At 40.2% G+C, this 16,057-nt stretch overlaps 1 protein-coding gene across 1 annotated transcript; it reads right to left on the bottom strand.

Moving 5' to 3' along the window:
- Window positions 1–730: 730 nt before the first annotated feature.
- On the bottom strand, window positions 731–12,789 carry LOC143846905 (FMN-linked oxidoreductases superfamily protein). Its single transcript, XM_077355505.1, has 3 exons — window positions 12,406–12,789; window positions 9,329–9,435; window positions 731–1,884 (listed from the first exon to the last, which is right to left on the bottom strand). The coding sequence occupies exons 1-3, from the start codon at window positions 12,751–12,753 to the stop codon at window positions 1,152–1,154; spliced, it is 1,188 nt and encodes a 395-aa protein (XP_077211620.1). The 5' UTR covers window positions 12,754–12,789; the 3' UTR covers window positions 731–1,151.
- Between the last annotated feature and the right edge of the window lie 3,268 nt (window positions 12,790–16,057).

Genomic DNA, 16,057 nt, shown 5'->3' with positions numbered 1-16,057 from the left:
GATGTGGTCAATAATATCCAATTTTAACATAGCACTCATATTACCAATAACAAATTATGAATTCAATAGATTGATTGTTGGATCCAAGAATTGAGAAATTGCAACAGCTTTTAATAGCTAATCAGGAAAGTAAGAGGAGAGGAGATGGCATTGTTAAAATAAAAGACTCTGGACATCATTTCCTGTATGTATACGTGTGTGTGTGTGTATGAGGAATGGTAGGTGCAGATCTGCCACTAGCCCTCAAGAATACATACATGTCGAAAGACAATTAGGTGTTCTGAATGTCTCCAAGGCAACAGAATAGGCATTTTAAAGACTTGTATTATTCTCTCTTTTCAATCTCTCTCAATACGTGAAAAATGCAGGTTTTATCCGACGGTTTGTATGAGCCAAATTTAGATGGTGTGGTAGAGCAAAACACAGGTAGTCTAGAAAGTAACAACTAACTTTGCTGTGTAAAGACTGTCGGTTACAACTTTTCCACCTCCCATGCCTATTCCTTGTTTCCTATATCCAAATTAGATACAATTTTGAATCCAATAATCAGTTTTAGATACAAGATCGATTTTGAGTTAAAAAACTGATTATTGGACTCAAGTTTCGTTTAGGCCCTGTTCGTTTTAGATTATGAAAACCGATTGTCAGTTCAAAACCTACCTATTATTGGACTCAAAATCCAAAACGAACAGAACCTATGCTTTCACACTGCAATCTACAACAACGGACGTACAAAAACACAAAATTCTCACTGTCATTGAAAACCCAGCAAGCAAATATATATGTTCTCTATATTAAATATCTGGTCAGGGGAAAAAGTGATACAAAAAGCTTCCTCATTCCCAATACAATCACCCTCAACCCAACTCTACTTGAACAATGTGCTCCAACTCTGGAAAGAGCAACATAATAAATGGAGTCCATTTCAATGATCCAAAAATGAGGGAAAAAAAGAAGCTTAGCCTGTTCTGTAAAAATGTACCTCCACCAATCTCAGTGCATCGGCTTGCTTAGGTGTCCATCATACCGCGGCCAAAATACACGATAACAAATCAATGGTCTGACTGCCAAATCATAAACATCTCCCATCTGGCTCCAGTTTGTCCTTCCTGCTGTGAAAACTGAAAAATGAACACAGAGTAATAAAAACATCACGTATTGCATGAAGCTACTCCATTTGATTTTCCCTTGAGGTTGAGTGGAATCCTTGTGCCTTGCTCCCTGAGCCGATTCACCATGTTATTTAGCCACTCAAAGGTGAGCTTTGATTGAGAATTGAGCTCCTCTCTCACGTGCGGATGGATCCTAAACCACTCCCCTAGCATTTTGTGCACATGAGAACGGATCATTCTCCATGGCACTGGATGTCTCTCACATAGCTTCAAATACTCCTCCACTAAATCCGCCTGGTCTATTCCACCATCTATATAGCTTTCTCCATCACCATTTCCCCCCAATTCAGCAGTCCGGTAGCCGGCAAAGAGGGCTGGATTCTCAAGAAGTGACTCGGCAGAAAGCACACCGTCGGCACCTGTCTCCTCCAAACAACTTTGGACATCATCCATGTGACGTATGTTTCCGTTGGCAAGGACGGGAATCCTGACCGCACTTCTCACAGCTTTGATAGCATTCCAGTCAGCTCGGAACTTCTTCCCATCTTTCTCATCTCTGGTTCGACCATGGACAGCTAAGAGGGAGCAACCTGCATCCTCGAGCATCCTAGCATACGCAATTGTGTCTTTTAAGTCTGGGAAGATTCGAATTTTGCAGGAGACGGGGACATGAAGATTCATTGCCAGTTTCTGCACAAGGGATTTTATGAGAGGTAGGTTGTCCATCAAGAAAGCTCCATAATTCCCCCGCCTAGCAATCCGTTGTGGGCACCTGCACAGAGGAAAAAGCAATTAGTATTTTAGATGGAACACTTACGTTTTATCAGATAGAATTTACATCTAGAAATCCACTGCTTTTTGAACAATCCAAGCAAAAACCAAGAATATGGAGCCCTGGAGAGAAACTATTTGGAGGCCGGGAGGGAAAACTTAGTTGAGTTGGCAATCAAATTCATCAGCAATTCATGCCAAGCAAAGCAAGAAGCAAAAAGTAAACTTTGTGATCTCCAATGCATACTGCTTAGGGACCATTAAAAAAAAAGGCATTTACTGCTGTGTTTTTACCGTAGACAATATCTGTAGATGGTGATTGATGTATAAAGGATCTGTGGCTTAGTAATTAGGATCAACTGCTGAAAAGCAATGCCAAAGCTTAGCCTTATAGGTAGAAAGGATAGCTGAGTTTCGCTCCATTGATCTTCTCACAGAAGTAGGCTACGGGCCGCCCTCCATGGCTTAATACTGCGCCAATGCCGAGCTTGAATGTGTCACAGTCTACATCAAAGGGCCTCTCAAAGTCGGGTAAGGCTAGCACAAGGGTGACAGATAACTTAGCCTTAATCTCCATGAAGCTCTTTTTCGCCTCACGGGGTGGAAGTGAAAAGACTCCTATTCTAGGAAGCATGGGTACTCTCCCGGGGCTCCCGCACCCGTACCCGACACATATGGGGTGCGGGTACGTCCTGGGTACGTACCCCATTATAAAAATAAAAATAAAAACCAATTTGGTTGTTGGGTGCGTGTCGGGTGCGCACCCACGCGTACCCGACACGTCCTGCTTCTTCCTGCTGCTTCTCTTTCCTCTCCTGTACTCGGTATTTACATGAAAACCATTTAAGTAAATGTCTTTACTATTTTATTGTCCATTTAGGGTTAGGATTAGGGTTAGGGTTATGGGTTATGGTTTGTTAGGAACACCTAATCTATGTGAGGTTCTATAGAATAAATGGGTTGGATGAGTGAAGCCACATGGAGATGTTGTTTTATAGAGGGCTGCTCACCCTGCGCGATACCTCAGAAACCTCTCCTGTACTTCTCTCTCCTCTCCTGTACTCACTTCTCTCTCCTCTCCTGTACTCGGTATTTACATGTAAACCATTTAAGTAAATGTCTTTACTATTTTATTGTCCATTTAGGGTTAGGGTTATGGGTTATGGTTTGTTAGGAACACCTAATCTATGTGAGGTTCTATAGAATGAATGGGTTGGATGAGTGAAGCTACATGGAGATGTTGTTTTATAGAGGGCTGCTCACCCTGCGCGATACCTTAGAAACCTCGCCCCCATACGATTTGTGGAGGTATAATGGACGTGTATAAACCTTCACAAATTTGTCCATTTTTTGCCTCCACGGTTCGAAGGGTTAGGATGATTTTATGGAGCTGATTTTTTGTGGACACCCTATCTATGTGAGGGTCAATCAAATGAATGGTTTGGATCACCCAAACAATGTGGGCCTCCACTGTATTTTAAGCTAGTGTGTAGAAACCGTTCTCTCTCTCTTTCTCTCTCTCTCTCTCTCTCTCTCTCTCCCTCTCTCTCTATATATATATATATATAGGGAAATGCTTTCTGCACGATACCTCAGATAAGTTATCTGAGCAAGAGCTCAAAAAAACATATGGGCCCACATTGTTTGGATGATCCAAAGCATTCATTTGGATAGTCCAAAGATAGATAGAGTGTGCACAAAAAATCTGGTCCACAGGATTACCTAACCCTTCGATTTGTGGAGGTTAAAGTGGATGGGTATAAACCTCCACAAATCTGTCCATTTTTTAACCTCCAAAAATCGAAGGGTTAGGATAATCCTATGGAGCTGATTTTTTGGGCACACCCTATCTATGTAAGGGCCTATCAAATGAATGCTTTGGATCATCCAAACAATGTGGACCCACATGATTTTTTTAGCTCTTGCTCAGATAACTTATCTGAGGTATCGCTCAGAAAACGTTTCCCCATATATATATATATATATATGAGGAAAATGATTGTGAGCTTGAAGCTCATATAGCTTATATGAGCTTGAGGGTCCAAACACATGTGGGCCCACATTGTTAGGATGATCCAAAGCATTCATTTGAAAGGCCCTTACATAGATAGGGTGTGTACAAAAAATCAGCTCCATAGGATCATCCTAACCCATCCAAAAATGGAGGGCAAAATGGACAGACACCGTTTGCCACAAATCTGCCCATTTTTGCCCTCCACTTTTGGAGGGGTTAGGATGATCCAATGGAGCTGATTTTTGGTACACACCTTATCTATGATGGGGCCTTGCAAATGAATGGCTTGGATCACCACAAAAAATGTGGGACCCATGTGTTTGGGCCCTCAAGCTCATATAAGCGATATGAGCTTCAAGCTCACAATCATTTTCCTCATTTTATATATATATATATATATATATATATATATATATATATATATATATATATATATATATATGGGGTTGATTTTTCTAGTCGGCCGACTAGAAAAGTTTTCTAGTCCGTCCGCCAAAAAATCAGTGCGGGCCCACAGTTTTTGTGTGATCCGAAGCATTCATTTAATAGGCCCTGACATGGATAGGGTGTGCCCAAAAAATCAGCTCCATAGGATCATCCCAACCCTACGATTTGTGGAGGTTAAAATGGATGGGTATAAAACTTCACCAATTTGTCCAACTTTTAGCTCCACAAATCGAAGGGTTAAGATGATCCTATGGAACTGATTTTTTGGGCACACCCTATCTATGTCAGGGCCTATCAAATGAATGCTTTGGATCATCCAAACATTGTGGGCCCACTGTGTTTTGGGTCGGCGGACTAGAGAAGGTTCTCTAGTCGGCCAACTAGAGAAACTTTTCTCATATATATATATATATATATATATATATATATATATATATATATATATATATATATATATATATATATATATATATATATCGAAAACTGACAATTAGATAATTAGTCATCTACGGAAGCCTTGAAGACGCCCTTTGTCACCAACAATTAGGTAATCAGTCATCCAAGAAAGCCATGAAGACGTCCTTTCTCACCAGATCTCCTGCCTCTGCACAGCCGATAACTGGTTTGACTTCCAGTGTCGTGGGGTCAAGGAGAGGCACCGAGATGGATCGTCTGGGGAGATGAAAGTAAGAAAAAAAAAAGGTGAAAATGTCTTTTCTCTCACTTTCTTCCTTGCCTCTCTCTCCTTGCTTCCATCCCTTCCTCTTCTCATCTCTTCCTGATGCAGGTTGTAGGCTCAATAAGAGGCATATTTGGCCATTAGGATTTATTTACATGTTATTTAGTTTCTACGATTTTATTTCCATGTTATTTAGTTTCTAAGATTTTATTTTCATGTTTTTTACTTTTTAGGGCTTTTATTTGTTTCCATGAAATTTTACTTCCATTGACTATATATAGGCCTTATGTAGTAGAGATTTTCAAATTTTTGATGTTTAAAGATTGATTGACTATATATAGGCCTTAGCTTATATATAGGCAATGGAAGTAAACTCCATGGAAATAAATAAAAGCCCTAAAAACTAAAAAACATGAAAATAAAATCCTAGAAACTAAGTAACATGGAAAAAAATCCTAGAAACTGAATAACATGTAAATAAATCCTAATGGGCAAATATGCCTCTTATGGGCCTACAACCTGCATCATTCTCACCCTCTTGAAAAGAACTCGCCCTCGACGGTGGGAGAGAGTAAAAAAGCGCTAGAGTCCTTGAAGAGTCCATCTCTAGCTAAACTATCTGTCACATGATTAGCAGATCGACAAACATGAATAAACACAATCTCCAAGGGCCTCACCTAATCGAACATCTCATCGAACAATCTATCAAATCTCCATGGAGGTTTATGAGATCCTTTGAGCCAATTAATGACATTAGAAGAATCTCCTTCAACCATTATATTATCCAAGTGGTTCGTCTTAACCAACTCTAGACCTTGGTAAACAGCTCGAACCTCTGCCTCCGATGTGTCAGCCAACCCAATAGGCCCATCAGCATAGACCCAGAGCACTACTCCATACTCAGATCTAAGAACTCCCCAATGCCCACAAGGCCCGAATTCCCCAAACTAGATCCTTCAAAATTGAGCTTTAAGAAACCCTGGGGAGGGGGCTTCCAAACTTGAGCCCGTTCCTACTTTCTTTCTGAGCTGATACAAAAGTTCCTCCACCTTTCCCATAGATCGACGGCATGCACAAATTTGAATGAGGAAAGGGATTTTACCAAAGAGATAGTTAAAGCGATCACTTTAACGAATAGGTATGATGAAAGATTTTCCTTTAAACACACTAGCACTTCTTTCCTTTCAAATGACCCATAAAATGGCAAAGAAAGAAACATACCAGAGAATTTTGCCTCTTTCCTTCTAAGGATTGGCCTTACACTCAGACAACAAATCAATTAGAGATTCAGAAAAACCAAAGAAATTCTGAACTTGCTTATCAACTTACTCCATATGTCTCTGGCGAGCTTGCAATGGATGAATAAGTGGTCGACAGATTCACCGCCTCTATGCAAAGAGCACAATCAAAGCAAAAGTGCCATACAAGTCGTAGTCCACTTCTTTTACGATGAGAGATTAGAAGAGATTCTTAAAAAGGAAGCATATGCAAAAAGGAAACATAAAAAATTAATACTATAAGAAACATCTAAACTTGATACTATCACTTTAAAGGTGTTAAAGTATAAAAGATAAACAACGCCTTTCTCCAACAGCTTAAGCTTTTGGATAAGTTGGTAAGTTAACATGGTATCAGAGCCAAAAGGTCTCGAGTTCAAACCTCACGGGTAGCAAAAATCCACATGCGATGGTCGGCCCAAAGTGGGACCACATATGCCACGTGTTTGCCAAGTGGGCTAAACGTGCAGGGGAGTGTTAAAGTATAAAAGATAAATAACACCTTTCTCCAACAGCTTAAGCTTTTGGAGAAGTTGATAATTTAACATGGTATCAGAGCCAAGTTTGGAGTTCAAACCTCCCAGATAGCAAAAATCCACATGCGATGGTCGGCCCAAAGTGGGACCACATGTGCCACGTGTTTGCCAAGTGGGCACACGTGCGGGGGAGTGTTAAAGTATAAAAGATAAACAACGCATTTCTCCAACAGCTTAAGCTTTTGGATAAGTTGGTAAGTTAACATGGTATCAGAGCCAAAAGGTCTCGAGTACAAACCTCCTGGATAGCAAAAATCCACATGCGATGGCCGGCCCAAAGTGGGACCACATGTGCCACGTGTTTGCCAAGTGGGCCACACGTGCGGGGGAGCGTTAAAGTATTAAATATAAATAACGCCTTTCTCCAACAACTTAAGCTTTTGGAGAAGTTGGTAAGTTAACAAAAGGCAACCCAAATAAAAAAGTAAACTCAACAACAAATGACTTTCATTAGCCATGCATGGAATGGACACGTGCCTTATTTGGACATGCATGAAAATGGAAATGAATACGTCCTAATTGGCATGCATGAGAATAGAAATAAATGTGTCTTAATTGGCATGCATGGGAATGGAAATAAATCTCTTAATTGGTATGCATGGGAATGGAAATGATCTGGCCGTTGGGCATGATCCGGGGCATATACGTGATTGACGGACGAGATCCAATGGTGGACGTGATTCAACTGGCTCAACGGGATCAAGGCGGACCATAAATATGTCTCAAATTTTGTATGCGGGCCCACCTAATGGACGCTCACGGATGACTCTCTTTGCATCTGAGCCGGCAGATCTCCTTAGCGATTTGGGATGTGCCCACTTCCTCTCAATCTCATCATGGATGGCAACAGCCCATCATAATTTGTCCAAGGAGATTTACATCTCGCTCTACCAGGGATAGAAGGATTTGGAAGGGCTGCGCTTATTCCTAAGGTTGGTTCTCATCTACGAATCTTTTATGCATCTTTTAGGGGAGGTTGATTCCCTTTCCTGGTGGCCAAGGTATGGTTGGTTCCTGTTCAGCCTAGAGTTCAATATTCTGTTTGAATATGGTTATTGGTAAGATTAGTACTCATGTCAAGTAACGAGGAAAGGAACAATTGTCTAGGATGTGAATGATGAGCAAGCAGGCAGCGGTCGGGCAAGCACCTTTTCTCTATAGTAGGGTGGTACAAATCATGGAGAAGAAATGTCTAATTCCTAAGGTCGTTTCTCCAATTTAAGCAATGCGTGAAATTTGGAATAACAAGGAATACAAAAAGCTTTAGGAAAAGATCGTACTGATTGGTAAGACTATTAAGAATATAAAAAGGATAATTATCCATTGGGCGCTTAAAATAGAAGAATTTTGGGGTTGACAGTTTAACGCCCTCAAGAGAAGTGAGCTACTATCATAAGAAGATGAAGGGTTGTACAAAAAAAAAATTTCAAAAAAGAAGATGAAGGGTTGAAAGGAAAAGAAGAGTCAAATGTGACCCACCCTCCATCTGCCATCATGTACAGTTTTGATGGATGCTCCTTAGGCGATCCAAGGGCCGAGGACATATTTAGGAACAGCAAAGGGAAGGTGGTGAAGGCAATTTCGAATGCTATCAGCATCAAAGATTTGACTGAGGTGAAACCATGAGATCTACTTATCATCATATAGACAAGTTGGGTGGTAAGCTTTGGGTGGAAGGAGATGCTTCAAATGCAATGGCATGGTCTTTCCATCATTGTATGGGTCTATTGATTTATATTATTGATGATATTTTTTTTTGAATGATTTTTTTTTTTTGAGTGGTTATATTATTGATGACATTATGTAAAGGTATTAACATATCCTGATCCCATTTAATAAGAAATGCTAATGAAGTAATGATTAAGTTGAAATAGGCTCTAATCATTTTGTGGGGCAATGCTAATGAGGTAATGATTATTGATTAAGTTGAAATAGGCTCTAATCATTTTGTGGGGCAATGCTAATGAGGTAATGATTATTGATTAAGTTGAATTAGGCTCTAATCATTTTGTGGGGCAATCTCTGCCCCTTGTTCAAGTGTTTGCCTTCAATAACAGTTTCATAATCAGAGAAGATAATCTTCATGTTTCCCTTCTTTGCAAAGTTTTCAAATTTCACCAAAGTCTTCATCATTGGCATACATGTCTCAAATGGTGTCAAACCCTTTACTTTCAAAAAAAATAATAATAATAATAGTTTCATAATCATTTCATAAATAATATATATGAGTGTGTATTAAAAAAATGAAGAATAACTATGGGGCTGTCTCTGTACCAAAATCCAAGTACCGAGCCTACATTTATCTGTCGCCAGTTGCATAGTATTATCTACATAACCCATATCAAAGTGAGATATGTATCTGAACATTATGAAGCATTAACCCTTACTAGAACATATATATTTATTATAGGCTAAAGTAGAAACTATATAGCAACTACAAAAAAAAAGCTGGTTCAAAGTTATTGAAGAGAACATGTTCATAAAAGAGTTACCCAAGGTTAATGTCCACATAATCACAATAAGGTTCAACCAGCCGGGCTGCATCCAATAAAGTATCAGGATCATTTGCACAAAATTGGACAAATAATGGGCGATCCTCCTGCACATATCAAAAACCTCAACATAAGCCTAAATTAATAGTCTATTTAGGATGTAAGTTCCATTAGGGAGAAAATTTCCACCATGTATCTACACAACATAAATGAACAAGCTAATTAGTAGATCACACCCACAGATGATGTGAGATTGGTGATAGAAAGAAATTGACAATAGATTAGAAGATATTTCAGATCTTTTTTTAACGGTAAATGCATTAATAGAAAAACAAGAGGAACAACGAGACCAGGGTCTCAATACAAAAGCTAAAGAAACACAAAAACCATACATGAAGCTAAAGAAACACAAAAACCATACATGACAACAACAAAAAAAGCCAGAAGTCAAGGAGGAAGATCCAAAAATCGATACTGCATCGCTAAGAGAAACAGAATGAGCAAGTTGATCAGAATGAGCAAGTTGATCAGCATCATGTTTATCGATCACATCTCAAATCTCCACAATTGTGTCCGCAAATTTCCATGGGTAGTTGTATCTGCCTCTCACCCATCACCTTTGAGCATGGTTTTAACTTTCCACTGAAACCGACACGAAACTACCAAAACGTTTCCGTTTAGATCCCCACTGAAACCAAAATCGAAACGACCGAAAGGCATAAACCAAAATCGTAAGTGTAATAGTGGTACACTACATCAGTATGTGTCACATGATTATATTTATATGAATTACATGTGAAATATAGTGTGTGTATTATGGATAGTTTCAAAACTCTCCCGCGTCATCACAAACTTGCCCGAGTCGACTCCTTTTTACCTTGGTCGTGTTCTTGTCCAAGTCTGCATTTTGCCCTACAAACTCAATCAAAATTCATTTTACTCTCCCACGTAATGACCGCGTCAACTGAGTACCCAGCCACGTCAACCGAGTACTTGACCGCTTCGTGTCGAGTTGACTAGGATTTGCTTTGGTCGCATTTTGACCCGCATCCGTGTTTTGAAGCACTACCATATAAATAGACTATTTTCAGTCTATTTATAAAAATAGACTATCGTTTGCAAAAGGGGTAAAGACATACTTTCACCAAAAGATAATGTTAAAATGGGCAAAAAAGGCATCTCCCCATAACCCTAGTTCATTGAATAAGGATAGGAGACCCAATGGGTTTGATAAGGGCTCAGTCCATCTAACACACTTTGGGCATCGTGATAGGCTTGTTCATTGCAAGGACCTAGTTGATCTCGTTGCCCAAGCCAATTGCCGGGGTTGAGTGGCTATTCTCCATTTCAGGCGGTATAAATGGATGCAACCCATTGGACCAACATAGAAGGGAAGTTTACTTTGAAGTGGGGGATCTTGTTTGGTTCCATCTCTCCAAACAAAGGTACCCCATGGGTGCCTAAAACAAGCTCAAGCCAAGAAAAGTGGGTCGTTGCCAAGTCTTAGAGAAGATGGGTGACAATGCTTATGTGGTAGAGCTTCCGGAAGGCATGAGCATCACTAACATTTTCAACGTCCACCACTTTACTCCTTACCATGGGGAAGGTTTGAGCTTGAGGCCAACCTCCAAACAAGTGGGGGAGGATGATGAGGCCACACCACCATAGACATGGCCGACCAGGTGGAGGAGGTCTTATATGACCTTGGACTTCCAAAGGTCCTAAGGAGGTCGGCTAGACTCAAGGACAAGGCTGCTAAGGACCTAGAGAGGGAAGCAAAGGACATGGCTTCTATGTGAGAAGGCTCCAATAGGAGGCTAGTGTCGTAATTTTTTCTTCTAAGCAGGGGTGGTTGTGTAATCTTAATATGAGTGGCAGTCTTGTAATTTGAGTGCTGTAGTGAGGTCAAGTGTAATTGAGTGTGAGCTACCTATATAAATAGCTCTCTTTTGAATTTTGGAGGGATTTTTGCTGACATTTGAATTGGAGAGCCTGTACTCTTTTCTTGGGAGAGAGAAAACACTTGTAAGAGGAGCTTAGATTGATGTTAGAAGAGAATTCCTACTCCATTTTCAAAAGAAGAAGAAGAAGAAGAAGAGAATTCCTACTCAAGAAGGCTTCATCTTCCTCTCCATATCAGTTTTTGAGCTTTAAATTGAGCTAAGTGTACCTCTTACTGTCATTTTTCATTAAAATTCAATAAAATATCAGTTGCTTTGGCCTCATTTCTGTTCTAGTTCAATTTCTGCTATTTTCTTCTCATTTTCTGCATTTTTTGTTCTAAAACAACAAGTTCCTAGTTTCGGACTGGTTTTGATCAGAATTGTCATTCGTTTAGTGCTCCTTCACTGATCTAAACTGGTTTCTTGATGCTAATTGACAAATTAAGAGTAGATCCATACCAGATCTACATCAATCATACCCTAGTGCAGTAAAAAAAAATTGTTATGTTTCATGATATATCTAAGTAAAAAGTCCAATTTGAACTTATCACAAAAGATTTCTTTGAGTTGATCTCCAAAATTGTCTATAAGATAAAGAAGAATAAGAAGATAGCTTGTAAGTATCTTTTGACAACAATCTCACATGTTTCAGCACAACAAAGAGCAAAAGTAGAAAAGCTGCAAAAGCATACATGAATGTGCTTCACATTAAACAAAATTGAGTATCAATCAGATAGATACTCCTAGTTGTAGGGTCCAGTTGGGCATTCATTTAGTTTGATTGAAAGTTTACACACAAATTACACCAAAAATTTGATTGGGTTGCACGCCCAAATGAACCCTAAGGCCATGTTAGGCAGCCTTAAAACCAGCTACCCAGCAGCAAGAAGGAAGAAAAGAGTTGCTACTCCCCGGAGTAGATAACCCTTCGATTTGTGGAAGCAAAAAAATGGACAGATTTGTGAAGGCTTATACCGTCCATTGGACGGCCTCAACAAATCGAAGGGTTGGGATGATCCTATGGAGCTGATTTTTCGGGCACACCCTATCTATGTGAAGGCCCATCAAATGAATGCTTTAGAACACCCAAACAATGTGCCCCCCCCCCAAAACTATATTTTTAAGCAAATTTACCTTGCAGGTGGTGAATTCGAGAGTCCTATACTTGTCATTCTCGGAAAAGATGCGGGAATGCAGCATGGGGGTGTAAGCGGCGTTGGCACCATACTTGCGGCAGAGCATCCGGAAGGGGAGCTCAGAATTGTCTACCATGGGAGCCACGATCAGTTTTGGCTCTCCCAGATTCTTCCAGTGAGCCCATGCTCGGTCGAGTCGATGGGACTCTCCGTTTAAGTAACGAGTCGGAGAGCCGAATGGAGGAGATTGTACCAAGGAGGAGCAGAGTCGGTTGTCTTCGTCAGAGTCGGTGATCGGGAGAGAAGAAGGGGTTGTTGCAGTTCCATCATCATCATCAGCGGCCATGGAAGAAGAAGAAGATAGTTTATGAGGGGTAGTAGTGATAGGGTTTTTAGAGAAGAGAGAGTTTCGAGGAAGGGATTTGTTTTGGAACCGTAGGTAGAAGAAGGGGAAGAGCAAAAACAAGGGCCGAAACTTCATTCACGCCATCACCGCACGGACCTAAAAACCCCTTCCCCTTTATTTTGTTTACAATAGCTAGGCCAGTCAACGGACCCCATAGGTCCGACGGATCCTATGGGATTAGTTTAAAATTTTGTAATTTACAAAAGTAAAATATGATGCCCGAAGCCCCGAACTACCATGGCAGTCGATGATAAGTTTTGAATCAGGTGTGGGAATATCATTTCTATATATATATATATATATATATATATATATATATATATATATATATGAGGAAAGTGTTGGTGAGCTTAAGCGCCCCAATCACATGGGTCCCACATTTTCTGTGGTGATCCAAACCATTCATTTGCAAGGCCCTATCATAGATAGGGTGTGTACCAAAAATCAGCTTCATAAGATCATCCTAACCCATCCATTTGTGGAGGTCAAAATGAACAGACATTATTTATCCACAAATCTGCCCATTTTTGTCCTCCACAAATGGAGGAGTTAGGATGATCCTATGGAGCTGATTTTTGGTACACACCCTATCTATGATAGAGCCTTGCAAATGAATGGTTTGGATCACCACAGAAAATGTGGGACCCATGTGATTAGGGCGCTTAAGCTCACCATAAGTTTGGTGAGCTCACCAACACTTTCCTCTATATATATATATATATATATATATATATATATATATAGTGAAAAATTATATGATGCCCGACCGTCAAATCACGTGAAGGTGGGTACTTCAAAAGTTGCTGTAGGATCAAATATCAAGGGTGGTACCCTTTTGACGGTAGTTGACGGTCGGCCACCATATAAAAACTCATATATAGTAGCATTCTTGACCTATGCTATGCATGGGTGCAAAAAAGATGGGCCCACCCGATCAAAACATGTAGTGTAAAATTGTGGGCCCGTACAACATAGGCTCAAGAGGAGATCGTGGGACCTATCCCATCAAAACATGAGGCACAATGGTGGCCGGAGAAGGGCCCTTGAATGGATCCACGCCATTTTAAAAATCAGATGAGAAACTAAATTCGGTTGCACTTCATGACGTGGATCTATTCAAGGGCCCTTCTTTAGCCCTTGTGAAAAGAGAGCCCTTGGATCTCTCATTCCTCATAATCCTTAATCAATAGCATGGACTCCAACAGTGTGGAAAAAGTCCCATGAGAGTCCTAGATCTAAAAATATTTTGTTTAGTACAAAAATTCCCTCCATGGTTTTTTTTTTAATTTACTTACGGGCTAAACTGGGGAGTGGATTTCACCTCCCTCACGACTCAGTCTGTCGCCCCAAATCAGCTCATAAAAGTGAACAGCTAAGACTGAAAAAACTAGATAATTTCCACTTCGATGGAGGTTAACCAGCCTCGCTCACCCTAAAACCCATTAGTAGACTGCCATCTCCATTTTCCAATAGAATGCTATTTGTTTCCATTCATGCACTATTTGTTTTAATTAAAGTATAAAAGATAAATAACGCCTTTCTCCAACAGCTTAAGCTTTGGGAGAAGTTGGTTAGTTAACATGGTATCAGAGCCAAAGGTTTCGAGTTTAAACCTCCCGGATAGCAAAAATCCACATGCAACGGTCGGCCCAAAGTGGGACCACATGTGCCACGTGTTTGCCAAATGGGCCATACGTGCGGGGGAGTGTTAAAGTACAAAAGATAAATAACGCCTTTCTCCAACAGCTTAAGCTTTTGGAGAAGTTGGTTAGTTAACAGTTTCCATTCGTTGTGTAAATTGTGTAAGGTACATTGAAGATTTAGGAATGAATGATCACCATGAACTTCTGAAATGATGGGTTGAACCATAGGAATGAATGATCACCATGAACTTCTGAAACGATGGGTTGAACCAGAGATTTATGCCTTCCCATCTGTAAGCCAATGCCCATGTTCTTAGTTCAGAAACTATGCTTTGAGAAGTTCAAAGCACTGACGGATTGAAGTCAGCCTCCACTGATGTGATTAAAGGGCGTAAGAGGGAGACCAACACATCTTTACCCTGGAGCGGAATTTGTCTAGTTCTTAAACTCTCGAGGCTTTGTTTGTGAAGAGGGATTTGATATACTCAGGCCACTGAAGACTGAGATTCTATCTTTACTTGCGCATCCTTCAATCATAAGTGTCTCCCTTAACTGCCTTCGTAACCAATTCCCAAACGGAGGATGCTCTAATAATCTTCGGTCAGCTCTAGTCCTTTGATGACCAAAATAGCTAGCAACAGTAACCTCTGTCTTGTAAGAAGCTGCTTCTCCTTAGCTGGACCAGAAGGGTTCCAACTTGAACTCGATTCTCATCTCCATGGAGTAGAGAATCATGTCTGTTTATTAGAACTGTCTTTCTCAAATTCTTGCTATTCTTTGTCTCCTTCCTTGTTGTACGGATAATAGAAGGGTGGGGGGGAGGGTTACTGCCCCAACCGAATCAAGAGATATTGTAACCAAATTAAGAGACAATAGATGCCAAATCCGATAAGTTTGAGAGCATCATTATTTCGTCGAGAGATGGACCCACTTTTTGTTAACAATATCCTCATTTTAATTGAATAACACAAGAACTGCCCCAGTTCAACTATTTCTGCTAAGGTGGACTGAGTAATTCTCCCATTGGTGGTCACTCATAAATTTCACGATGTTCAATAACCCTTTGGTTCTCAGATCAGGGAACGTCATCTTCAGTTCACTAAAGTTGTAGTGCTATGAGCAATGCTTCAAGTCCTCACCCTTTCTAGGCACTGTGAGGTCTCTTTAAGCTAAAACTCAACGTGACTTCAATTCAATGACTACTTGACAACTTGCAGGACTTCGTTGGAAGCAAAGTTATACTTCTTTCTCCTCTTTCATCGGTTTCGAACAATATATAGCTATGTTGTGCTGGAGATAGTCCTCGATGCCAACATTCTGAAATCAGCTCCTCTTATGTGTCAGTCTCGATGCTTTGTGATAACTACATTTCCATCTATATAAAAGTTCAAGACAAACACTTCTTAAGCAATGCCTGTAGATCTAAGCATCTTGATAAGTAATGAGCTAAATAGATCAAAAAACTCATAACTGAAGGCAAACACTATATGTGGTGATGTTTATTTTAGATAAGAAATTGGATCAAAAGACAAACACTGTAAATGGTGAAGTCTGGGGCATCAAATCACATTACCTTCTTGCTGTTCCTCTGGTTTCAGAAT

This window comes from Tasmannia lanceolata, unplaced genomic scaffold, assembly GCF_043159265.1.
Source record: "Tasmannia lanceolata isolate RefF3 unplaced genomic scaffold, GAP_Taslan_0.1 ptg000015l, whole genome shotgun sequence".
NCBI lineage: Eukaryota > Viridiplantae > Streptophyta > Magnoliopsida > Canellales > Winteraceae > Tasmannia > Tasmannia lanceolata.
The sequence above is the reverse complement of the archived record's forward strand: the minus strand, read 5'-3'. Positions and strand labels throughout refer to the sequence as shown.